Here is a 26674-nt window from a genome sequence, read left to right on the forward strand (position 1 = left end):
ATATGTCCATCATAATGTCTTTTGTGATTAAAAACATTTAAGAAAGAACATGCAAATTACCAGAGTTTTAGTAACTGCTTTTACTTTGCCCCATTTCCTGTGGCTTAATTGAGGCAGATGTCATGATTTGTTGTGGACTGCATATTTTGAAAACAAACTAAAGGATAATTCCTGGGGCAATTGTTGACGGGTGAAATGTGGTTTTCCAATGAAAACTTTACACTCCTACTTGTATTGCTTTTACAAACAAAACATGCAGATACAGTGTAGAAAGATATATAAGTATTCCTCAACTTATGACCACAATTGCGCTCAACATTTATGTTGCTAAACAAGATATTTGTTAAGTGAGTTTTGCCCCATTTTTACGAAATTTCTTTTCACAGTTGTTAAGTGAATCTGGCTTTCCTATTGACTTTGTTTGTGAGAAGGTTACAAAAGGTGGTCACATGACTGCGGGACACTGCAACCGTCATAAATAAGAAACAGTTGCCAAGCAACTGAATTTTGCTGGTGACCACAGGGATGCTGCAATATTGTAAATGTGAAAAATGGTCCTCCATCATTTTTTCCAGTGCTGTTGCAACTTCAAACAGTCAATAAAGGAATGGTTGTAAGTTGAGGACTTCTTGTAGTTATTACCACAAATAACTATTTAAACAATACAATTAAAAGATGAACAGCGGTAAATGCAAGTATTTCGTATTGACTCATCAGTACCTACATTACAATAACATGGTTAAAAGACAATTACATCGGCAGAACTGATAGGTGCTTGGCTTTCAGAATAAAGGAGCATCTTCCAAAATGGGTCCAGACAGCATTGAGTAATCCAACAACAGCAGCAAATCATGGCCATAAAATGCCTTCTTCAGCCATTGCACAGCACTTACTAGCTACGGGCCACCAGGTGGATCCAAACTCTGTGTTAAAAAGTTTTACTGAGTCATAGTAACTCTTGTTTTCTGTGTTTTGCTGAAGCAGTTGCGATTGAAGCCTCCCTTGTGCATGCAGAAACAGCTGTATGTCAATCTACGCCTCCTGTGGGCGTAAGGCTTGTCAATGGTTGCTTTCTGCACACATTATATAGGCTTAATTAATGCTCCTGCTAGATCTTATATTTGAGGCTGATTTCAACCATGTTATTGTAATGTAAGTACTGATCAGTCAATACGAAATGCTTGCATCTACCACTGTTCATCTTTTAAGTGTATTGTTTAAATTATTAAAAGGGACTAATTGTTACAAATAACTATGCTTATATAGAGCGGTACTTTCACTCACCTTTTCATCAAGGATGTCTGGATGTTCGGTGAGCCAGACACAGAGACACTGAAACGCTGCTACTATCATGGAATGGAGATCTCTAGAATGGAGAGGAGCTGGACGACTACACTGATACACAATGTAGCAGCACACAGAGCTAATTGCTCTCTTCCTATCAGAAGAGTCAACACCAACCTTCATCTGACATGAGAAAAAAAAGTTGCTTAGCTTTAGGAAATCACTCTCTACATTAAATCTAAATTAAAACCCTATAAATACACAAGTGAATTTAATATATCAAACTATAGGATGGATTGCAAAAGGCCCATGGATACTGGATTTTTATTTTCTTTTAAATGCTTCTGACTTAAAGAGCTTTGTTTTTAACTAATTTTATTTCGTTTAATTGCTATTCAATTCAGTTTTTTTGTAACATTTTTTTTCCAAGTAGGGAAAAATATGAGATCCTACTATGGAACAAGTTACATTGCCAGCTCTGCTAGACATTCCCAAAGGAGGAAAGAGATTTTGGTAAAGAAGTAAAGGGAAGATAAGCCCAAATCCTCCAGCCTAACCCAAATAATTCTCAGAAGATTCCCTAATGCTCACCTTTGCCAGGCCAGAGAGTAGCTCTAATGCAGCTAGTGAAATGCTCATTTCCTGTCTCCACTGTGCGTTGAGCCTCTGTGTTACCAAATGAATGCTGCGGATCAGGAGTCCAGCTGCAGTATCTGTATGAAGAGCTAGAATATAAACCCCAATACCACACACCACAGGGAGGGAAAACAACTAAGCATTAGTGACAATTAGCAAAGCAGTCCATCAGACAGAAGCTAAAGCAGCCACAATACACACAGAAAACAAAGTACACACTCCTCTGGGAAGTAAAACATTCAACAAGAAGTAACTTAGACTCTGAATGTTAATTAAGGTAGCTAAGTACTAATCTAAAATATTGCTCGATGCTGCCAATGATAAATTTGGCTAACCTAAATTTTCTGTGTGATCCCAGGCCTTGCTATTGTTATTTTTGTGATAAATTTTGAAATACTGTTTTAGCAGGAACTAAAACTTGAGCAAAATAAACATAACATTATTATGTAGCTAACAATATCCTATGTTTAGTGTTCTGTATCTAAATATTATCTTTTTCCAGAAATGGAAAATTTTCTGCATTTGAGAAGTGAATAGTTCAGAATGACAAGTTAAAAAAAAACTCACCTTTCCCCAACCAACCTTTTCTGTTGCAAAGTCTGGTTTTTAGTTGGCAATATTATTGTTTTGATAAAAACAGAAAACTTTTCCATGCCTGAGGCTTACTACTTTCACAATTCAATATTTTAGAAGTCTATTACCTTACTGAAGGCACAAACTACTCATAAAGCACAAAATAATATGGAACTAGATGTCTTTTTATAAAATATAACAGAAATACTGTTTTCTCCTCGTTTACCATGAATGAGCATTTTGGAAGCCATTGTAGGGCTAATACATTGCAAAGCACACCAAGTGGCTTAATACCTCTTAGAATCTATTTTTGATATTTTTGCCAGTTTTTTTCTGCCTTTACAAATATATTTGTTGCACTCACATAGATTATAAATCAATTCACGGTCACTAATGGACTTTTGTCTCTGTATTTTGAACTCACATTAATCAAAAACTCAATAACATATGGGCATTTTGCATAAGCTTTAATATCATCTTTGAGATTGATCCTTTTAGACAAAAAAGATGGAGCACAGGCCAAACAGTTCAGATTAGAATGGTCTTTAGATATACTGGACTTTCTACAATTCCCAAATAATATGCCGAAGGTTAAGTTAGGAAATGATGCACCTAAATATGTTGCTAATGCAGTCCTTAGTTTAGAGGCTGATCTTGCCAAAGTAAAAACTAGAATGTGGATAGCAGCAATAAAGTACACTTAATTAGAATCCATCCAGTTTGATCCACCTAATGCTAAGTAATAATTTTTATTCCAATTGGAAGAAAGTCTTTAACTGGAAAATCACATTGTGTGGCCTATTCCTAATTAATTTATGTATATTAAACAAGGATCAGGCTAAGGAATGGATTACACAACACCTCGTGGATCTAGTATTGAAGTTTAATCTTCTGCCCTACTTTGATAGGAGAATCACTGCATCTTATGTTTCTACACTGGTCTATCCTACGTATATAATTGGGTTTTCACAAGGGTATGTTTCAATGCCCTTCCCTTTACATTCTTAGAAGGGAAATACTACAATATTCCTTTAATTTGCCAGTTTAGCCTTTGTAGGATGGAGAAACTATTACAGGTACACTATAACACTGCCATTTTTATTCGAGTTTACATTTAAAAAAATGGTGATTTCTTTTCTAAATGAGTCCAGGGCAGTCAGATGATTACTTAGCTTTTGTACTAACTGACAAAAAATGTCCGGGTCACCTATAATACCACTAAGTTTTACCACTTAGCTTCAAGAAGCTTCCGAGAGCGCACTTCCAGTCACATAAATCTGGCTTGGTCTTTGTATATTTTTTCTGTACGTTTCTTTGTTAAGGCTGGGTTTTGATCATAACAGAGTTCTGCTGATTAAGTTGGGAAATAAAATTCTGCAACCTCATGTCCAATCAATAACATCCATTATGTAATGGCAAAGTGAGACTCATTTAAGTACATTACATAAGCCCTCACTCAAAAATCACTAATTAAACAAGACTGGTTAATGCTATAATAAGCTGAAAAGTTAATTTCACTTAACTTAGCTACCCTGAGGCTATGAAATGTGTTCTTTACTCTGGAAATACATCATGACTACTAATTTCAGGGAGGAAAGGCAAGAGACAGGAAGTAGAGTCTATAGGGAAGACTTCTAAATGATTATTCTTGTACATGTTGCATTATTACAGCTTTATGCTGTTCTTTATTATTATTCTCAGAATCGTTTTAGTCACTGGTGTGAGCCATCTTAAACAAGATAAAAAGTTGCCTCAAGCATGACAAGAACACTACATATGTATGAAGAAAATTAAGAATTTTAAGTTCAAAAGTGTTTCACGATCTTTTAGGTATTACAAGTTTTGCTATTATATGGTTTTTGTAAAAAAAATCTTTCACTTTGATCACTGGGCATTAATCTGAATCAAAGTTCTCTACAGAATGAAATGTTCTAATGAAAAAACCTACTACTGGCATAGTTAATATTATGTGACTCCTCTGATATCTTGGCAGAGACCTGGTTCCGCTTTTCCTAACAGTTCCATTGCATTTGCTTCATTATAGAGCAAAGCATATTTAAAAGCAGCTGAGACTGAAATATAATTTAAAACTTATGCTCATGAGATATTTATATTTTGAGACAATTCCAGATTGAAAAGTGCATATAAATTATTAGTTTTGGTCACTGGAAAAAAATCACTTTATTTTATTCTACTGAGTTATTGAAAGGAGAGTTGCCTAAAAATTGCTAAATGTAGCACATACACTAATAGCATCATTGTTAGGTGAACCAGGTGACCGTCAAGAAAACCCAGCATGGCCAATAGACGCTTTATGTCATTTTTTGCCTGAAAACAACATAAAACCTTGCAAATCACGGTCACATGATCATAGAACATTGCAACTAGTTGTAAATGTGAGCCTGCTACCAACCGCCTGAAATGCAATTATGGGATTGTGTGTGTGTGCAGTTGTAACTTCAAGGGTAGGTCAGAAGTAGCTTTTTAAGTATCTGTTGTAACTTCAAAGAGTTGTTAAGCTCTGAGAACTACCTGTAATGGAAAGATGGAACTATAATAATGGAACTATATTCCACATAGTTAAGATTTCATAATGACTTTATATGTAATTTTTTTATTCTCCTTTTTCTCTTCAGTTATTTTTCTCCTCTGTATTCATATGTTAAAGTAATGAAAAAATTATTTTAAAAAGTATACAGGAGTTCAAAGTTTAATCAGATAACATACTACATTCCTCCATAAAAACACGGAACACTAGTCTACCTCAGTGAAATAATTAACTGTCTGTTAAGTCATGTAGTAAGAACAACTTATCTAATGTTTTACCTAAGTGATGGTTTTACGTTGTCATTAGTGGTAGAAAGGGATTCAGATGGATAATTAGATATGCAAAGAGTTGCCTGTCTGGTGAATTTATTACAAGTGCCTTCTGGGTTCTTAGGAAGGATGACTGGGATCTCTTAACTCTATTGAAGAAGCTGATCTTCAACTGCTATTGGTTTATCAGATTCAGAAATCTGTAAACTCAGATAACAATTGCTTCTTAATGCATATGAAAACAAGCTTTTCTAGTTAAAACAGTCATTCCGGCTTTCAGTTGCCACAGAAAAGTATGCCAGTATGTTCTAAATGAGACAAATATGTACTACTCTGCCAGGTCCTGAAGTGAATTCTATAATGAAAAGAGTTAGGTAGAACAATGATCTTCAAATGTAGTAGAAACACATATAACACACATATCTGTGCACATACAATGTTTTATATACATCTGATTAATATTGATTAATGAATCTTGGGTTTCTCCGACTAGTTCAAGAACACAGTATACATTTAGCACGATAAATACAAACAGAGGGGGTCAAAAAACTGAAATCAAAGCAAAGATTTGGGAACTGCAACATCTAGTGAAGTTATTTACATTCCCCCCCCCCAAAAAAAATTACATCGACATTAGCACAGTGGCGCAGTGGTTAGAGTGCAGTTCTGCAGGCTACTTCTGCTGACTGCTGGCTGCCTGCAATTTGGTAGTTCAAATCTCACCAGGCTCAAGTTGACTCAGCCTTCCATTCTTCTGAGGTGGGTAAAAAGAGAACCCAAATTGTTGGGGGCAATATGCTGACTCTGTAAACCGCTTAGAGAGGGCTATAAAGCACTGTAAAGTGGTATATAAGTCTAAGTGCTATTGCTATTAGACTATTCCAACACAATACATGGGGCCACAAAAACCAGATGAATATTATACACATTTAGTAGTTTTCTGAAGGCTGTAAATAATGATCAGAATGAAATCATCTTTTCAGAATGAAAAAGTAACAATACTGAAAGAGTGGGTGGGTGGGAAGCAGCAACAAGAAAATAGATAGGAAAACTATTCTAAAACTAAAAACCTCCAAAACCACCTCACAGGGTTGTTGTGGGGAAAAATAGGAGGTAGAATCCCTTGAGTTATACAAAATAAAGGCAAAATAAAGTGCAAAAAAGCAAAAACACCAATTGTTACCAACACCTTTTCTCCTCTGTCCCTTATAATGACAATTATTTATTCATTAGCATCATTTATATCTGTATTTATCCTCTTCCAAGACTCAGGATGCTTACAGAGTCATAAACTAAAATACATATCCTAAAAAGTTATCTGTATAAACAAAAAACAAAATAAACTAAACCAGATCGGTTGAAAAGCAATCATTACCTCCTCCATCACCCAAATGCTTGCTGGAACAGACTAGAACTGCTGAATTTTGCTAGTTCACAAAAAATATGTGTTTTATCCTTTTTTCCCAATTAAAAAGTGTAAATTATTTAAAACCTTGCCAATCTTACCATAATCTCTCAGCAGAGCTTGTGCGGGTCTCTCACTGTCAGGAGTTGTTGGCTCTGTGCTTCCTCCACTTGCTGTGCTAATCCCACTGTTAGTGCGACTGTGACTTTTCAGGACGAGATTCTCACCACCATTCTGTTAATTCAGAAATCAGGCTTTGATGAGAAGGCTATTCTCAGAAAACCTTTGTGCTTATTGAATAATTTGCTTTGACTCACCAAAGCATCTCTTCTTAAAAATGAGAGAAATCTTACCGTTTCCATTTGGCAACCAATGGCTTCTAAAAGTGCTGAATCTTGCACAATGTTCAGCATCGCACCTGTGGAAGATTTAAGGTATGACAATATTTTTTCAGTTAACTTCTCTTTCTGTGTGACCTTATTTCTAATGATATTTGTTTTCACTGCCATTTTGTGAAAATCTATGCAACAAATAATTCCAGGACTTTTTTGCATGGGAAGACATTGCTCCCAATTTTTGAAAATTAGACATTTCTCTTCAGATTCACATTTACCAACTTCAGATTTCAGGTCAATTCTACTATATCCATAGTTTTTTTGGGGTGGGGGGGATTATCCATCATTATTTTTCCTCTGTGCACTGTTCACTGAATGCAAAGAGGAGCAGGATGGAGTTAGACTGGAACCAGTTTTGCCCATTTTTTAATCAATCACATGTAGTGAAAGCTTTATAGTTTGTAGCTAGGGCAAACTATTTCACAGCTAGTATTGATCTGTTTTGATGCTCCCAATATCTTTAAGGGTCTGGGTCAAGAATAAAATCTTTTTAAAAGAATGTGCATAATTGCAGCTTCCATTTTCCAGATCTAGTTTAATTACAGCTTCCATCTTTTCTTGGCCCTCATGACTAGAACTAGAATTAGAACTGATGGGAGTTAAACATCTGGAAGGCCATAAGTTGTCCACCCAGAATCACACTGACATATGCAATGGGGAATTTTTTGCACTTTAGTGTTTCAAGCATATTTTTGGACATGTGAATACAGAAGGTCAATGCAGATATTAATTTTTAAATTATGAAAACAAAAATAAAAATAAAATACATTTTATCAATGTCAACGCTTCGCAATGTCTTCAAACTGCCTTATATTTGACAAAGGAATTTCTAGAGCACACTAGCCTTTCCCATGGTAATTTTTTTTACTGGTATTTGAAAGATTCTCCTCCTTTTTGTGTGTTTTTAGAGACTGCCCTTTATTTCCTATTAAGTATATGGTAAAAAAAGAAAAAGTGTATTTGGGGGGAGGGGATTGTTTAAATAAATAAATAAAAAGATGTGTTATAAAACAATTGAATACATACATCTGTCAAAAAAAATTCTTAAGAGTTTTTTTAAAAATGTTTTTTTCTGTATGCTATCAGAGGAAAGTATATTTTGAGTCATTTGTCCAGAAATTACATTTTCTTCAAATGAGTCCCCAAAATATTATCCATCTGTAAGTGCAAATCTATAGAACAGCCCCTGCTTTCTGCTTACCACCACAGTAATATGTATCAATCATGTATAAACGCATTTTTTTTCTTTCTACCTGAACATCATTTCATTTTTAATTTCCTTAATCAATAAGATCAAATTGAAGTCATTAGAACATTACAAATATTATACAAACACATTCACAAATTTTGAAGAACAGTTATTTATCACTCTGGCTCCTGATACTGGACACCAAGGAAACAAAAAAATTAACTGTTTATAATCTTCAGTAACTAGAATCTGCTTTTATGATCGCTCAGGTAACATGCACAAAACTTTTTCCAAAAGCACACATCTCATGGATCAAGTAGAAAAACAACCTAGTATCATCTGTGTGTTGTTGGGGTCTGTTTCTGTCTGCAGGGCTCCAATCAATATGTTCACAAGTCTCAGTTTCAAAGAAAGAAAGGTGACTGGTTTATCATAGGAAGAACTTTCATCATTGCTGAATTTTCCTTCCAGAACAATCTGAAAAACATATTTGAATATAATCTTTATTCCCTTTCATGCATTTAGCAACTATCTAAATAAAAAAGGATGTTATCTTACTTTCTTACTTTCCCAATATATTATATTTCTACTCTGAACTAAAGAAATATTTCTCAACAGAGCTACTAAATGAACTATAAACTGTAAAACTGATACTAACTAGCAATTTTTAAAAAAGTCTATGTAAATTAAAGAAATATAATTAACGTTCCAGTTATATTCAGAAACTTGTATTTATAGAACTGTGAATTCTAAGTATGAAACGCCAAAAGAATGGAGTGGTAAGAATATCCCAAAAGGAGATGTCAATAATCTTTCTGCATAATAAAGGTGAGTCTTACTTAACTATCACACTGTATTACCAGCTCAAGATACAAAGTATGTATATGATCCTGTATATTTGAAATTACAATATGGTATATGAATGTCCAAAGTCGTAAAGTATTTTATCTTAATGAGGTATTACTAGATACAAGATACTTGATGTGGTATAATAAAACCACACATTTTCATTCATGTTGTGAATTTATTTCTTTTCTATGTAATAATGCCATTTTTAGCACTTGGAAGTATCCTATACTAATTGCTAGTTTGGCTATGTTTAGACTAAAATTATTTTTTTTAAAAAATCACTGAAAATCCCTAAAATCCATTACCTCTGATTTGATTGTTCCAAAATGATGAGGAAGAGGCAACAAGGACAGTAAAATATTGATAGAGGCCCTTCTTAGTTCTGTGGGATTCACGTATGTTTTAAATTTTGAGAGCTCCCTGGGTAAAAACAACAACAAAAAAATGATAAAGGTTTTTTGAAACCCACCACTTCTTTTCAAAGCAAAAATATCCTATTTAAATGTGCAAGTGTAACATTTAATATTTGCTCAAGATTCACCAAAATGTCATGATTTGCTGATAGAAGACCCCAATGCATTTATTTTAATGGAAAAATTGTAGGCAGAAAACATTGGAATTCTTATTCAGTTTGAATACAGGTAATTTCATGTCATTTATACCTGATGTTAAGGACAAGATGTTCAATTCTGTTGAAATACTCTGTGTTCTACCTCAGAAGATGTCAATATTTTAGATGGGTGGACTGAACAAGACCTTTTGGAGAACTGAGCATCTTAGTCAAATATAAGTTAGTCCTGCTTTCAATCCATAGCATCTCTAGGTAAGACAGGAAAAATCCCTATCTGATAGTTGCCATAAGTTGGTGTTCATAGCACTGGGATAGATGGAGCAACACTTATGCTATGCTTCTATATATGATGTAAAGGTAACTTTACTCTCAAAATGATCAGATTTATTTTTTAAACTTTATAACATAGATAAAGGAGCCATATAAGACAATCCTTTCTTTAACAAGTCTGCCCTAAAATCAATGCAACTATATGTTTGACAGTTGTAGCTAATGTAATAATGAAAGCTACATGTTCAAATACACGCTTCTCAAAACTGAGTTATTTACTTGGCCTATCAATAGTAAAAATCAATAATAATTAAAACAGATAGAAAAATATTATCTAGTGCTCCCAACTGTATTGATTTCTCTTATTCATTTTTAATGGGATCAAAATGCATAAAATAAAATAGCATACCTTTTAGTAAACATTCATATAACATGTATGCTACAAGACATTCAAACATAACAAACTATATCAATAATCTTTCCCTCCCATTTTGCTCTTTGCCCTTTGATCTGTATTTCTAGGTTAATACAGGTAGTCCTCGACTTACGACCATAATTGAGCCCAAAACTTCTATTGCTAAGCGGAACATTTGTTAAGTGAATTTTGCCCCATTTTACTACCTTTATCACAATTGTTAAGTGAATCATTGCAGTTGTTAAATTAGTATCACGGGTGTTAAGTGAATCTGTCTTTCCCATTGACTTTGCTTGTCAAAAGGATGCAAATGGAGATCACATGACCCTGGGACACTGCAGCCATTATAAATATGAATCAGTTGCCAAGCATCCGAATTTCATTCACATGATGGGGGGGACATTGCAACAGTCATTAAGTGTGAAAAATGGTCATAAGTCACTTTTTTCAGTGTAACTTTGAACGGTCGCTAAATGAACTGTCGGATCTGTATTCTTTAGAATACAGAATAGCCTTCCTCAACCAGATGCTTTCCAGATCTGCCGAGGCTGCAGTTTGTAGAATTCCTTGACGACATGGTAATCCCACTTCTGTGGTTCTGAAAATATTCAGCAGTTTATAAACTAATATGAATGTTAACAATTTACCTGTCAGGTAAGATAGTTTCAAGTGCTGAAATGAAGTAAGGAACCAAGACATCAATCCCCTTCAGGTCACAGCAGAACAAGGCAGGGGAGTTTAAGATGACACTAGCCAAAACTGGGTGGCAAACAGAATCAGCTATCTGCAGTCCCTGAATTAAAAGCATGTAAAACCTGGCAGAAAAAGAAAAACGTAAACAGTTATAGGAAAGAAGTATTAGCAAATCAAGATTATTTTAGATGGTCAACAGCAAAGAGAAATTTGGCATTTATAGTGAGGCATCATGAGCATCTAAAATAACTGCTACATTTTTCTGTTTCAAATGAAATATTGAAAATGATCATGCTTGGTTCGGTCTTGCACATGTTTTAATTAGTTATGCTGAATTAAAATATCAGTTATTTATTGCATTTATTTATTTTCCCTTCCATTCAATCCAATCGTGTGCTATTCTTAATGACTTGCCTGCAGTTTTCTTGGCAAGATTTTTCAGAAATGGTTTGCCATTCCCTCCTCCTTAGGGCTGCAAGACTCGCCCAAGGTTGCCTGGATGGCTTCGTGCCTAAGGCAGGGCAAGAACTCATGGTCTCCAGGTTTCTAGCCTGAAGCCTCCGCCACTACACTGAACTGTTTCTTATATTTATATACCATTTTTATTTATATCCCATCTTTATTCTGAGAGCTCAAGACAGTTTATATCTCCCTATCTACATAATAACTATGAGATGTTGGACTGAGAATGACTGACCAAATCATCCAATAAGCTCCTTAGTAGAGTAGGGATTTGCACCTGGGGTTTCCTTCTTTTAGCTAAAAACTTTTACCACCGGGGCTACCCTACTGTTACTATGCTGGGATGGCAGGAAATCTTTCAAACACAATGAGTAAATTACAATTTAAACCCAAAGGAGTATGTCTATTTAGCACATCATGACTCACTTTTAGAATACTAAAAATAAAAGGTAAGCGTAGGTTCATCTGATTTGAAGTCATTTACTAATCACCAACATGAAGCTATAATTTAAAATACTATATTTTCTTTACACAAAAAGACTATTTGATTCAGGGACTGACTACTTATACTTCTGTCCCTCCCTGTAAATAATAAGACTCTCCAGTGCAGTGGTGGGTTGCTCCTGGTTCGCACTGGTTCACAAGAACCGGTAGTAAAAATTTGTAGTAGTTCCGAGAACTGGTAATAACATTGGCTGGCCACGCCCCCGAACCGGTGCCCGGCCCGGTTGCCGCTCGCTTACCCCGCCCATCTCATCAGAGGCTTTTTTTTTTAAAAAAAACAACCTTTTAAAAGCATTTTTTCTACAATCTCTTCGGTCGAAAAAATGCTTTTAAAAGTAAAAAAAAAAAAAAAAAGCCTCTGATGATCCCGCGGCTCACCTGGGAATATCAGAGGCTTTTCAAAGCATTTTTTTCTACAACCTCTTCACCTGAAGAGGTGGTAAAAAAAATGCTTTGAAAAGCCTCTGACGATCCCAGCTGAGTTGCCTGATGGGCAGAGGCTTTTCAAACCATTGTTTTCTGCAACCTCTTAAGGTTGTAGAAAAAATGCTTTTAAAAGTTAAAAAAAAAAATTGGCCATGCCCACCCAGTCACATTACCCCCACAAGCCACGCCCACAAAATAAGCCATGCCCACAGAACCGGTAGTAAAAAAATTTAGAACCCACTCCTGCTTCAGTGGTGAAATCCAATTTTTTTTACTACCAGTTCTGTGGGCGTGGCTTGGTGGGCGTGTTGTGGCTTGGTGGATGTGGCTTGATGGGCGTGGCAGGGGAAGGGTACTGCAAAATCCCCATTCCCTCCCCACTCCAGGGGAAGGATACTGCAAAATCCCCATTCCCTCCCCACTCCTGGGGGAAGGATATTGCAAAATCCCCATTCCCATCCCACTCTGGGGCCAGCCAAAGGTGGTATTTGCCAGTTCTCCAAACTACTCAAAATTTCTGCTACCGGTTCTCCGAGATGCTCAAAATTTCCACTACTGATTCTCCAGAACCTGTCAGAACCTGCTGGATTTCACCCCCGAGACTCACCACATTAAGCTATATGCAGAATTACACAATTTGGGAAAAAGAGAAAAGAATTGCTATTTTCCTTATTGTTGTCATTATTACACCCTTTTCATATTAACATTTTCCTAAAGTGATGTGGGAAGCATATAATGAGTAAAACTGTATTTTATTTGCTTAAAAAAAGGTGGAATCCAAGATATGCTTTTATGTACCCAAATTGATAGGATGCAGTTTAATTTAAAATTACTTAATTTAAAATTCCAATATCTGAAGTGCCCAAACATTAAGAAGCTGAAAAACTCCTTCATATGTAGCAAAGATATATAACAGAATATTTGAACAATTCAAAATGTAAATCAGTACCGAGATAAGTAGGCTGGCAGTATATCTTCTCCGGTTTTCTTGCTACAAAATATTCTACAGAGTGTTCCACATGCCTCTGCTCTGCCAGATTCATAGTTGTCAGAAAATTCCCCTGCATCAAACATAGGATTGGAAGCCACAGTCTCTGCAGACATTTGTGAACCTTTCCTGCGAAACTCCATATTTGCTTGTGTTGCTATAGCTAAAACAAAAACAAGAAGAACAGAGTTTCATTACATTTGAAAGTATATCCAATAGGCTCATGGGATCCTGGACACAAAGATCATGTCAAATTTAGTAATCATAAAAAACATTAGTTTACTGCATTTACGTTAATGCCTCTGTTTATAAAGCATTTAGGGACTATGACTTTTGTAAGAAAATTATTTCCTTTTCACCTTCACACACAAGTAAATCTTCTCCTCCTTCAGCAATCCATGCTACCCAAGCGCAGAAGCCTCTGCTCCATTCACATTCTCAGCCAGATGCATCAACAAAAGCCCTGAAACTTGTTTTACAGCAATGTCATTAATTTTCTTTACCCACTATATAAATCCTTTATGTCCTCAAAAACATGACCTGACCTTTTAACTATCCAGCAAGCTCTCAGGTTCCCAATTACATTTTGCCGCTATTGTGAGCCTGTACTGGAACTAGAAATAAGGATGCAGGCAAATGCCAAATTCCAAATCATGTCTATAGAAAATATTGCTTCAAAAAAGCCAAGAGATATATTTCTATGGCACCAGAGAAAATGCTCAGAAGAAAATGCCTTCCATACACATCTCAATTTTTTTCTCCTACAGTTGTTTTGTCTTCATCAAGCCTGCTTTCCAGAAGTATGAGTCGCTTTTATGAGATACACAGGGGATGGTATGGCAAAGGTGACCTGAGTGCTGAGATGGAAATTCCTGCATGCTTATGAAACTTTTGGTGGCATGGATTGAGGAAAAAAATTCAATACAGTTTAAAATACATCAGGAAGCTACAAGGAGTTCACTCTTCTCTTTCTGTGGCTATATTTTTTCCAACAGGCACCGAGCATATTTTATCACAAACCTCTACTGTCATTAATGCTCTCCTGAAACATGTAACTGTTCAATTTCTTCCAGCTATCAGCCAGAATGTCCCCTACCCAATTCCTTTCTTCCAGGTATGTTAGGTGAATTCTAGCAAATATGAACAGTTTAAGATCATGCAGATGGATGCTCACAAAAAAGAATAACTCCAGTACTAAAAAAAAAAAGCAACTGTTAGTCCAATTCTACCTTATTTAGGGGAATGGAGAAAGATATTTTACAGTGTAATCCTCTGCCGGCTTCCTCAAAAGTCTCACTGAATTTAAAACTCAGAGTTACTTCTGAGAAAGCTACATAGGATGCAGCCTATGTCAACTATAGTCTTACAAACAGAAGCTCTGTCCATGCACTGAATGTTTATTACTAACAGATTGGTAATTTAGAAGAAATAGGTTAAAATAAATTTTATTGTCTTTTTTTTTAAAAAAAGATAATTTCTTCACTAATTTTATTTTGGCACAAGGTAACTAAATCCAAATCTTTATGTGTCTTCCCATGAGCCATTTTTTGTCCTGAATAAGCTATCCAGCATATAATGTTATATTGGGGCGGGGAGGGGGGAGGAGGAAAAAACTACATGCAGAATGCATACAAATCAAAACACCAGATCTGTGTAAAAGAAGCTTTATGGGAAAAAAACATGGTTAGTGCAAATTCCTATAATTCATGACACGAACACAGACTAAAGTACAGAAAATGATGGGACTAATGTCAGGCAGATTTGCTTTTGCCAACAATCTTTCCCGCTTAAAAAAGCACACACAGCTACTTGTCTTTCCCGTGTAAAGAGCAACAGCTACAAGGAATGACAATGATACAAATTTAAAAAATGGGATTATGAAAAAAAAAGAAAAAGAAAAAAAAACATGACTGCAATTAAAGAGAAGCTACTAGTTCCTACTTACAAGATTTATAAGAAAGAAGAATTTGGATAAAAGATGCTGCAAGATAATAGAAATAAAATGGAAATAAATCAAAGGACAGCAATAGTTATAAAATACTTTAAAATGATGAAACTGTAATAACAAGTTAAGTAGTGTTTAGGGTTTTGAAACATGTATTAAAAGCTTATGATCTAGCAGGCTTGTTAAACACATAGGAAATTAGCATTACGGTTCAAAATTATGATTTCATGCAGAATTTTGAAAGATTTAAAATACTGTCATGGGTTTCATGTATTGTACACTTAGTTTTACAGTATTATTCAGAAAGCAATTTGCTTTTATTCATGTATCAGCAAATGAAGATCTACACTATAAGGAGATCATAAAGAGATGGGAGAAAAGAAAATTTACTATCTGTTTATCTCACATCAGATCAATTTGTTTATTTGCAGTTTCCACTGGGATGGCAAAATGCTTTCAAACCCTTTCTTCAGAGAAAAAAAAAGCAATAGAAGAAACTTTTATTCAAGGTTACCAAATTACAAATCATCTGGGAAACAAACAGACCAGAAAGGGGTTCATAAGAAATCCTTTTTAATGTAAAAGGTAGTTAAGCATCTTATTTCACTCTGAGGATCACACTGGAATTAATTAATTAATTTGTAACTATGAAGATTTGTGTGGGAATAGGAATGTATTGTCTGTTTTAAATTAAAGCTAAAACAAATTCAATCATTACTTATGTGCTGTAAAGTACTTTGCATAAAGTAGTTCCTGCATAAATCAAAGCAAAATTAATTATGCCATCATATCCACTGATAAAACAAAAATGTCTCCAGTCTTAGAAAAGCCACTTCCCATACGGTTATTACTTCCCCAGCAATCACTTATTTTAGATAGAATGTGAGGCAACACATCTAATTTCTCTGTGTTGTATCAAGGGCTGCTAAATAACAACTTAATTGAGAAGAATTGAGGCAAGAAAAGAGAACTGTTCAAGCTTTCTCTTCAAGGGTTCTGCAATCTGTAGCTGCTATCAACAAGCATGCCTTTTGCACATTTGTTATCTTACTTTAAGGGCACTTTTTAAGTAACCCTTTATCCATTTTCATGTTGATATTTTTGCTACAGCAATATATATATGTTCAGATTCAAGACTATCTAAAAATAATAATTTCCAGCAACCTATTTGCTTTTCTAGTATAGAGTGAAGGGTTTGAACGGCAAGTCTTGAAGTAGAGAATGTTCCTTCCACAAAGTACATGTTTGTGCAAAGGACCACTTTCAGCAGTGCTTCAAAGTAATGAAATAATGTACTGTAGTTCCAATATTGGCTATTCAAATTACCTTTTAAAACAAGCAACTAAACATAGAAACAATCTTTCACCAAGTCAAAAGATTAAAATAACATGATGTTTCTATTTTAAGAGAAACAGAAAACATAGTAAAACATAGTAAAATCCAACCAAATGTAGCAAGCAAGGCTAAAAAAACAAAAGGATAGAACAGGGAAAAATGGTTGAAAATTAGACTCAAAATTCATGTGAATCTTTATTAGTTTAAACTGCGTAACATGTAGTTAAGCCTACACAAACAGGCACATGACACTTGAATGTTGAGAAGTTACAAAAAGGAGACAAACATTCCTTCATTTCTTTACAGTACCTCCTTGAGTGGCCAGCAACTCCTCTTGTCTAACAACCGTTAATTATTCACTCAGTTATTGCAACTCTTCTGAATTTGTCTATTCCTAAAGCAAACAGATCACACTATCCACTTAGTCCAGTTTTGTGTATTTGAATTTAGCAGTAGCTCTAAACAAGCTTTAAACAAGGGTTTCATTCATCTGAAATACACAGAGATAGCCCACTCCCATGTCTTGAAGGGCTTTAAAGCAGTGGTGAAATCCAATTTTTTTTACTACCGGTTCTGTGGGCGTGGCTTGGTGGGCGTGGCAGGGGAAGGATACTGCAAACTCTCCATTCCCACCCCACTCCAGGGGAAGGATTTCAAAATCTACATTCCCTCCCCACTCCTGGGGGAAAGATATTGCAAAATCTTCATTCTCACCCCATTCTGGGGCCAGCCAGATGTGGTATTTGCCAGTTCTCCACACTACTCAAACTTTCTGTGACCGGTTCTCAGAACTGCTCAAACTTTCCTCTACCAGTTCTCCAGAACCTGTCAGAACCTGCTGGATTTCACCCCTGCTTTAAAGATTAAAACCAGCACTTTGAGGTAGACCCAGAAGCAAACTGGCAACCAATGCAGCTTATAGAAGAGAGATGTAACATATACTGTTGAAGGAACAAACTGTACCAACTGAAGCTTCTGGATATTCTTCAAGGGCAGCTCCACGTACAGCACACTGCAGTAGTCGAATCTGGACTTGATTAGGGCATGAGTGATTATAAGCAGGACCATCATCATGAGCAAAAAGACAGTGATGAAAGTCAACTGGGAAGATGGAGTGCAGGGAGGCAGGAATCTTGGAGCGCAGGGTAGCAAGGGACTGGGATGGCTGGGGCTCCTTGTGACTCCTTGGGGAGTTGCAAAATTATGGGGTTGTTTGCCATTCCACAAAGGCGAGGCAAGGTGAAGAACAGCCAAAAGGGAAGAATTTGGGGTGGGGGTGGGGAGATAGGGAGGTAGGGGAGGCAATTTCTTATTATGGCTCAGGGCAGGAACGGACCAAGCCTGGAACAGCTTGGATTGGTAACAACCAATAAAATTCACTCAAAGATAGTAATGCTGGGATTGCAGTGGCTAATCAATTGGTCCCCAATGGAAGAGAATATATGTAGTTCAAAGTTGAACTGTGAAGTCTTTGGTGCTCTCTAAGCTTTGTTGCTTACTGGGTAATATCTTCAGTATAGAAGGGAACAGGGTTTGCTTTGTGTTTATATACAGTAGTTTGCCTATGTCAAATCTCCCAGGTAAACCAGACAGGAGATACAATTAGATGACCTAATTTTATTTTATTGTAAATAACAGAATCCTGCAAATCTGAAAGTAGAAACTTCCTGCCACCACTTTTAACGCCTTAATTCATTAGAATGAGTCCTTCCTTAATTTTTTTCTCTGACCGTTAAGTCACTGGAGCTCCTGCCTCTCTTGTCTGATTATTTCCTAGACAGCATCTCTACACCCTTCCAATGGGAATATTGTTTACTTCTTGGTATTTTCTGGATTATGCTATTGTTTATTGCTTGTTTACTGCTAAAAGGAATCAAAAAGACCGGAAGACTTCTTCGCCAGCAATCAATACCCAGATAAGCAATGATATATACCAGGATTAACACCAAACAATTAAACACTAAACAATAATCAAGGAACTATTACCTCAGACAAACAATCATATGTATATGTATACTTTGTGGCCAAGGCAGAAATAGAACTAATGGTCTCTTGGTTTTTAGGAAGGAGAGAGGGAGGGATACTAAGGTGGGGAGACTATAGTAAGTATAATGAAAGCCTTGGGATAAAATGATACAGAACAGCAATATGAGGTACAGAACTCTGATGATACAGTTGCATCCAAAAATGAAAAGCAGCTACAGAATCTCAATGGTTACTTTAAGGATTGAAACTCTGTGAGGAACGATAAGGCATACATGGAAAGAACATAGTTCAAAAGGACAAGCAGGAAAACCTTAGATTAGAACAGGAAAGAAATATGGCAAGAAATGAGCACAATATATATATATATATATCCTGAATATATATTTTTCCTGAAATATATTTCCTGAAAAAATATCTAGATAAATAAAAATATGACTGGGGTTGTCTGATTGATAGGACAATTTGGTAGCTATAGGCAGTTTTCAAATTTTGCATATTGCAAGGCAGCAAGCCCTTTATGTATAGATCTTATATTCTCCATAGCACGTTTTTAGAAGCTTTAAAATTTTTTAGTGGTCCTTAAATTCTTGTTCCTGTTACCTATATCAGGTAAAAACTTCCAACTTTAACAACTTTAAAACAACTTCCCAGTCTAGCGTATAGCCCTGGACTTCTTAGGTAGCTTAAATACTAACCAGCCTCAAACTAGTTTTGCTTTCTAGATCAGCCAAAGTCAGCTACGTATTGCACAATGCAAATTAGACTAAGTACTAGAACACCAACAATATGAAATGTATAAAAAAACAAAGAAACCTTTTTCACTTACAAATTCTTAGCATCTTAGTATTGTATGTTTAAATATCAATAAATGCTACTTAAGTTTACTATTATTATAGTAAAGGCTTGAGAATTTTGTGGAGTCAGTGGCTATATTTTCCACAGAATACAGAATCACAAGCTACTACAAAGTATTATGCAATCTGATTCCGAGTTATATCAACATGAGGTATTCTTACTGAGCTAGGAAAAAACTATGAGCCAAAAGCTTCATTCTATTACTGTCTGGAACATTATTATACATTATTTCTGCTATGTCCAATTTTATATGTAAATTTAAAAAATAACTATGAGACAGTCAGATAAAATAAAACTAAAGATCAAAACTACAGGTTTACAGAACCCTTGAAGCTAAAGAATTTAACTAATTATTGAAATGCACAGATTTCATGACAGAAATTCTGAAAGAAACCCAAATAGCAATTCTGGGGGAAGAAAATAACACATCTTATTAAAGTGCTTTCCTGCCTGTTCTACCAATTGACTGCTTGAAATAATTCAGTTAGGAAATTTGGTTTTGAAGTAGTGCTTTTTAAAGGCATAGACGTAAACAATTCCCTTCATGCCACTTTCTCTTAGCCAATATGTTGCAGAAGACATCTTTATTAGTGTCAGTGAAAATACAGTAAGTGACCTAACTACAAAATTTGACTTTTAACTGTTACAGTCCCTTAAATTCAAGATGCTATTTATATTAAATTAATATAATATTTTACACTGACATAAGTTAATCATATAATTTTTCAGATTTTAATTTTGGTTAGCCAAACATGTTAATGCCAACAAAGAGGATGAGGTGTACAAAATGGGTGAAAATATTTACCAGTCATACTGCTGTCCCTGTTTATTCCATTATGAAGCTTACAATGAACAAAGGCTGCATCAAACAGCCATGATCCAAAGAGGTTCAAGATACTGTTAACTTTTGGCCTGTGAGGAGCAGGTAATGGTCGAGGTTCAGAACTAGTCTGGTTTGGGCTAGACAGCGGAGAAGTAGAAGATGGCTGGTGTTTGGAAGCATGAGCAGTGTTAGCCTATTTGAATGAAAAAAACAGAAAAGCATTTGTTTAGAACTCTAATATACTTATAATATAATATCAATTATCATCTGTATTATAAGAAATGTCAACGCAACATAGCTGTTGCTAAGGATAAAGACTTACTGTGCTGTTTTTCATTGTTGGTTTATTCACAGTTACAGCACGATGTCTTCGATTATGAGGTGGGGTTGTATTAACAGCTGCAGTTTGGGGCATGCTCAATCTATTTACTGGTGTAGGTGGAGCACTATCAGCACGGGGCCTTGAAATACCTGAAAAGTGTAACATCAATTTGAACCTGAAGTTCTTCCTAAAATCAGTGGTATCTTTTTAGAAATATAGAAAATTAGTCTTTCTAAGGCTAGAAAGATGCAAAAGTTTTAAAACTATATATATTAATTAAAACATAAACAGATTTGAATGTATGCCATGAAAACAGAAAGAAAACTATAGAAATGAAGAAAAAAGTTATTTTTTTACCAAATTGTTTAATAGTCTTCAAAATTTTAAGAGAATGGTCTGCCTCTAATATAAGTAATAAAGTATTAAAGTTAAATGCATAGCTTTCTTATATCTAGTTGAACATTCTTCAGAGTGCTAAGCTACAGAAAACCAGTAGGGGTGAACTGATTAGGCATTTATGGGGGAAAAAAATCCTTATGTGACAAGAGGCTCAATGAAACAATTCTACATAAGCGTATGTAGTGATATGATGCTCTACTTTCAAAAAAATTGTAGAATGCTTTTGCAAATATTTCACTTATGCTTATATTATGATATTAAGAAGCGTTTTTCCCTCCCAATTAATTAACTGTAACTTGAGGGAGTCAACCTTATAATACTGGTCAGAACAGAAAAAGCTGTAATGGTTTAGAAGCATTCATAAGGGGCACTTCATTATAGACCAACCAAGCATCCGCTTTTTGATGCGTTAAATCAATTATGTGCTCTGAAAGGCTGAGAAGGAGCACCAGTTGCTTCAAAGAGTTTTCTCAGTTTTCCACATGGGTATCTTGAACAGGTAACATTTCCACTGGAAATACCAGCAGAGTTGAGACTATGGCTGGTTTAAATGCTTTAGTAAGTGTTTTGCCCCTTTTGAATACTTTGGACAGAAGTTGTGGAAAATAAAGAAATGTACAAGAGATCAGTGCTGAGTTGTCGGGCCACCACAAACAATTAGTCATTACTCAAGAAATAATGAGTAGCTTTCTTTTGTTTCTCCCCCTATCCTGCTCTTTTTCTTCCTTCTCTTTTACATGCAGTTACCCCTTTGTTGTATTCCATTTCCATGTTTGTTTTGCAAGAAATAATTCTGTAAGAAATAATTAACAGAGCTCTCTATTTTACAAGAAATTAATTTCAATTGTATTTATTAATATAACTAATAAATTTTTGTCTTACTCTGTGTATATTTGGGATTGTGGCTTTGTGGAGGTATATAAACAGATATACACATACCCACACATACATACTAGTGTGCCATAAGCACACGATTACTGGGAAATAGAACTTCTCCAAAAAAGGTTTCAGCCGGAGTTGGTAGCTGAAGCCAAGATGTAGCTTCCAATGGCATTACTGAAAAGAAGGGCAAAAATTTCAGTTTGCTTTCCTACTTGTGGGAATACAACTTTCTGTTAAAGGATGGGTTTAGGAATCAGAATAAAAGCATTTTATCTCATGCAGATATTTCCGTCTCATTCTTCCACAACACTGTCCTTATACTACAAAATGAATTAATAAATTAATTAAAAATAACCCTTTTGAAAATCATCTTGTTGCAGAACTTGTTGCAGTTGGATTTCAAGTTATTTTGGGGACCACAAATGGTATGCCAGGAACTGCATGGAGCCATTTTCCCCAATTGCCCACTCCAAATATACAGCTACAAAATATCAATGTAACTTAAGGCCTGAAAACGCAGTGCTTAAATTTATTTTTAAAACACCACAGAATTCAACTTTACTGTAGCAAATATTAAAAGGTTTCATTCTTCCCATTTTAGAAACAATATATTATTTTGTAGCAAAGTTCTCCTGCATCAAAATACAAATTGCTCATGAACATTTCCCAAATCATTTTAAGGAAATCTCATTTATGTTCATAAACTTCAGAAATCAATCTTGCTACAACTTACTCCCAATTTAGTGAGCCTAAGGAATAAGGATAGGAAAGCTCCTCAGTTTTTCTCATAAAATTATGTCCTTTATTGTTTTTTCTGCTTTAGCTATGGAGTTAGAGGATTTTTTAAAAATGAACAAGAAAAGAGGCCCTCAACAACTTTCTGAAACTTTGATAAAACTTCTCTTGATGGCTGAGGAATCTGGTTGCCTCAAAGTGACGTATGAGCAGTCAAATTACATGGAAGTCTAATCTATAAGTATAGAAAAGCTGTTTCTAACAAAACTAAACTCCATTGTTCTCTAGATGTAGGGTATAGTACAGAGGTTCCCAAACTTTGTCAGTTCACGGCACCCTAAATAGCTCTATAATTTTTTCATGGTCCACCAAAGCCAAAACTGTGAACTACTTTGAGCTGGTAGTTCACAATATCATAGCACCTCTGTAAATTTGTTGTGCAGCCCAGGGAAACCAAAGGTATAATGTATTTCTTCTGTATCGATGTGATTTTGACTACTGCATTTCTGGAGCTCACTATTTTGCTGTCATTTTCAAATCTCAAATGCAAGACAGAATTCTTCATTCACAATTAAAAATATTAAGGGAGGTCTTTAAACCACAAATAAAAGGACAATTTACAAGTGAGTGATTAACAGCTCTCTTCCACATGCCTTGGTATCACAATCAGCACAATTGAAACAGATCTGTTTGTCATAGTTTAACAAAGAGAAAGAAGCAGTATTCTGTTATTAAACAATTATTCAAATGTTTGGGCTTTTATCAGATTTAAATTGACAAATAATTCAAAGATTGGTTTTAATGCAAATTCTGCATTTGACTCATGATTAAGTGTAGCTCTCTCACGTTGCAATAAATTTTAAATAGCATTCTGAAAAAAAAGTCCATATAATTAAATTATATTCTTTCATAGTCTATTATAATTTATCGTAGGATGTGACAGGAAAATATTTCATAAATATTAAAATGGAATGACTATAGCTGATCTGCTTATTTTCAAAGTGTGTTATGTTAACCTATTCATACACATCATGTTTTTCCCCCACTAATAGGCATAACAGCCCTGTTGGATTAGCTAGACCAGGAATCTATACACCGCAGCCAAGCAGATGCCAACAGGAAACTCATAAATTAGACATGAGTACAATATCATCATCCTGCTCATGCTCCCTGTCAGCTCCTATTCAATAGTACTGAATATTTAATTATCTATTCAACCTCTAACACTGCAGTTATGAATACACAGACATCATAACTACCAATTATTTGAATACCTTAGTCTCTGTGTATTTATCTTATTTTAAATATAACTAAGATTGCTATATTTGGCATCAGCAAATTCTGTAGCAGCAAATTCCAGAGCACATTGCAAAGTAATCTAATTTTATTTGTCCTAAAATTTTCCCTCTTCTTTTTCATTCAACCAGTAGTTCCCAGTTATAACCCATCAATAATTTTATCAGAGTACAGATCCCGTCATGATGGAAAGACCACTTCTTACAAATATATTTGAAGTTATTCTATTATAATACTTATAACTTTTGGTAAGGTTTAAGTTTTCACTCCATACTCCACCTCACTAGTCCTATGTATCAACAGCTGAAATTCATTGCAATAGATTATTTCATATGCTGCTATTATCACATTTTTTCATCTCAAAGAATAATTTTATATATTTCCATTACACCTTTTTTGAAGTTACAGCATTTTTTTTTTCTCAAGGAAACTTCTTTGATTAGGTAAATTATGTTTTTTGTACTTTTTTCTGTTACACAGTATCACAGTGCAAACATTAGAAATATACATCATAGCACCAGCTTTAAACTACTTCAAAGTACTTTACTACCAGTAAAATTTATACTTATCCTAACTATTCATTGTCTGCATTGTCTTTTTCTGTTTTTTTAATAGCAGCCACACACTGAATTCATATCAAAACCTCAAGACTTTCACATTCAGTTCCCATTACCTCAATCGCTATCAGCAACTACCTGGAGTTAAGAATTTTGCCTAATGTGAATCATTCTGTATTTACCTATGTGGAACTTCAGTTGCTTATTTAAATACTCATTTCTGCCATCCATCTCAAGTTTGGCAATATACACTGCACTTTTGAAATTTAAGTATTCTGTTTAATGCTCCATAGAAAGAATCCTTCCCCTTTATTCAAGCAATCCCTTTGTGGATTTTTCAAAAAAATTAATTTATGAGATATTTTCCCTATTTCTCAATGTTTGGAAAATTTAAACATGTCTTAATATGTTCCTGCATAGAAGTATGTTAATGTTATTAGAATAGGACGATAGAAAAATTACACAAAGAACTAAATGCACAGCTGTGGAATTGTTAACATTATAGCTGTGTAGGGGCAGACCAATGTCATTACTAAGACCGAATTAAGATTCCATTTAACTTTTGCATTTATAAAATGGTTAAAATTATACAATTTTGGAACATCACGTTAATTTTGTTGCAGGGTGAGAGAGAAACTTATTAACATGACTCAAAGATCTTAAGGAATGGTAGTTGTGCTATTTAATATATATACACAGTACTTCTGGAAATACATAATCCACAGCAGTGAAAAGAAGCCCAATTTTATAGCAAAAAGGAAATCTGTATAACAACTTTAAAAATTAAACAAAATACTATATTTTAAGTATTTTTATTACAATGTTAATATATCAATTTATACTAAGAAACTATCATGACAGAATACTGCAGCTTTCCAAAATTTGATTCAAACCCCAACCACTGTTAAAATCACCACCCATCTGCTGAGATTCTTGTCACCCAAGAGAGTGCAACAAGTTTTAATACCATATCTGGGTAATCTTTCGCACCCACTGGTTGTAAATGCAGCAACTCCTAAAGAAGAGAGAGAGTATATTTCTGATACATTATGTGCCATAATGGAAACATTTCCAAAAAAAGCAGTTCCTGAGGAAAATGACATTTTATATTCAATTTTCACTGAAAGTTATGGTTTCATACAAAAACAGGCAATCATTTTAGCTAACAACAAAGCCAAAATCCTGAAAATTCTTCAAAACAAATTGTTCATATAGGAACCAAGAAATATTTCAAGGCATTTTGCTAAATATATTAATAATTTATGTTCAATATCTATTACGAAGACTACAAAAACCTGACCAGAAAAATACTTGGCTGGTTTCCTGAAAGACAATAGGATCATCCAAGGATTTGCTATATATCTTCTAACTTAATACTTTAGTCCACCTTAAATTTTGTCCCTGGAAAGTATGCGTAGGAGGGACAAATGGGAGACAGAGGTGGAAGATGAAGCTCATAAGAAGACTAACACTTGCCAATTATTTGAAATAAAATATATTTCAAATGTGCAGATAATGTCATTGACACGTATGCAATTCTAGTCCTGCAGCACACAACTGTACTGTTAAATAAATGAATATGAAATGTTAAAATCCATTAATCTATACCACAAAAAGAGGAAAGCAACATCTTATCAGTTAAAATACTTTACCTAGAAATGCGTCCACTAAGCAACTAATCCCACGCATAGCACGAAAGAATATTTGAGGCAGATGTTTAAGGCAGGGATACTGATTCAATTCCTGAGCCATTCCACTCACATTTAGGAACTGTTCCTGAAATTTGGGAGTAGAGCTTATTATCGCTGGATTACTCAAATCCACAGGATTGCTACAAAGAAAAAGAGTATTATTTAATCACTGGCCTGATGAAGGAAAATCCCTAGAATACATCGACTATTTTTAACTCTTTTAAAAGATTCTTTTAAAGAAATTAAAAGGTTGAATCATTCTTGAAATAAGATGCACCTCCCCCCCCAAAAGGTGAAAATTTAGGTGCGTCTTATACACCGAATGTAGCCCCGCCCATCCACTGGCCCCCACCCTTTGGCCTCTGACTCAC

At 35.0% G+C, this 26674-nt stretch overlaps 1 protein-coding gene across 13 annotated transcripts in view; it reads right to left on the bottom strand.

The window, feature by feature from the left end:
* Positions 1 to 26674, bottom strand: part of RALGAPB (Ral GTPase activating protein non-catalytic subunit beta) — a 62102-nt gene that overhangs the window by 16547 nt on the left and 18881 nt on the right. For 2 of the 13 annotated variants that reach the window (XM_087889243.1, XM_034414094.2), the window contains exons 7-19: positions 26265 to 26443; positions 25580 to 25627; positions 20744 to 20892; positions 20404 to 20614; positions 15423 to 15458; positions 13439 to 13640; positions 11052 to 11219; positions 9454 to 9568; positions 8629 to 8776; positions 7069 to 7133; positions 6817 to 6949; positions 1876 to 1997; positions 1285 to 1467 (exon numbers count right to left, since the gene is read on the bottom strand). In XM_087889243.1, coding sequence (XP_087745369.1) covers positions 1285 to 1467; positions 1876 to 1997; positions 6817 to 6949; positions 7069 to 7133; positions 8629 to 8776; positions 9454 to 9568; positions 11052 to 11219; positions 13439 to 13640; positions 15423 to 15458; positions 20404 to 20614; positions 20744 to 20892; positions 25580 to 25627; positions 26265 to 26443 — 1759 coding nt within the window. Of the gene's footprint in view, positions 1 to 1284; positions 1468 to 1875; positions 2010 to 6816; positions 6950 to 7068; positions 7134 to 8628; positions 8777 to 9453; positions 9569 to 11051; positions 11220 to 13438; positions 13641 to 15422; positions 15459 to 20403; positions 20615 to 20743; positions 20893 to 25579; positions 25628 to 26264; positions 26444 to 26674 lie in introns of all 13 variants that reach the window. The other 11 variants (XM_034414093.2, XM_034414092.2, XM_087889246.1 and 8 more) reach the window with 6 other exon arrangements.

Source organism: Pantherophis guttatus, chromosome 3, assembly GCF_059756535.1.
Source record: "Pantherophis guttatus breed Tessera chromosome 3, ASM5975653v1, whole genome shotgun sequence".
Lineage (NCBI taxonomy): Eukaryota > Metazoa > Chordata > Lepidosauria > Squamata > Colubridae > Pantherophis > Pantherophis guttatus.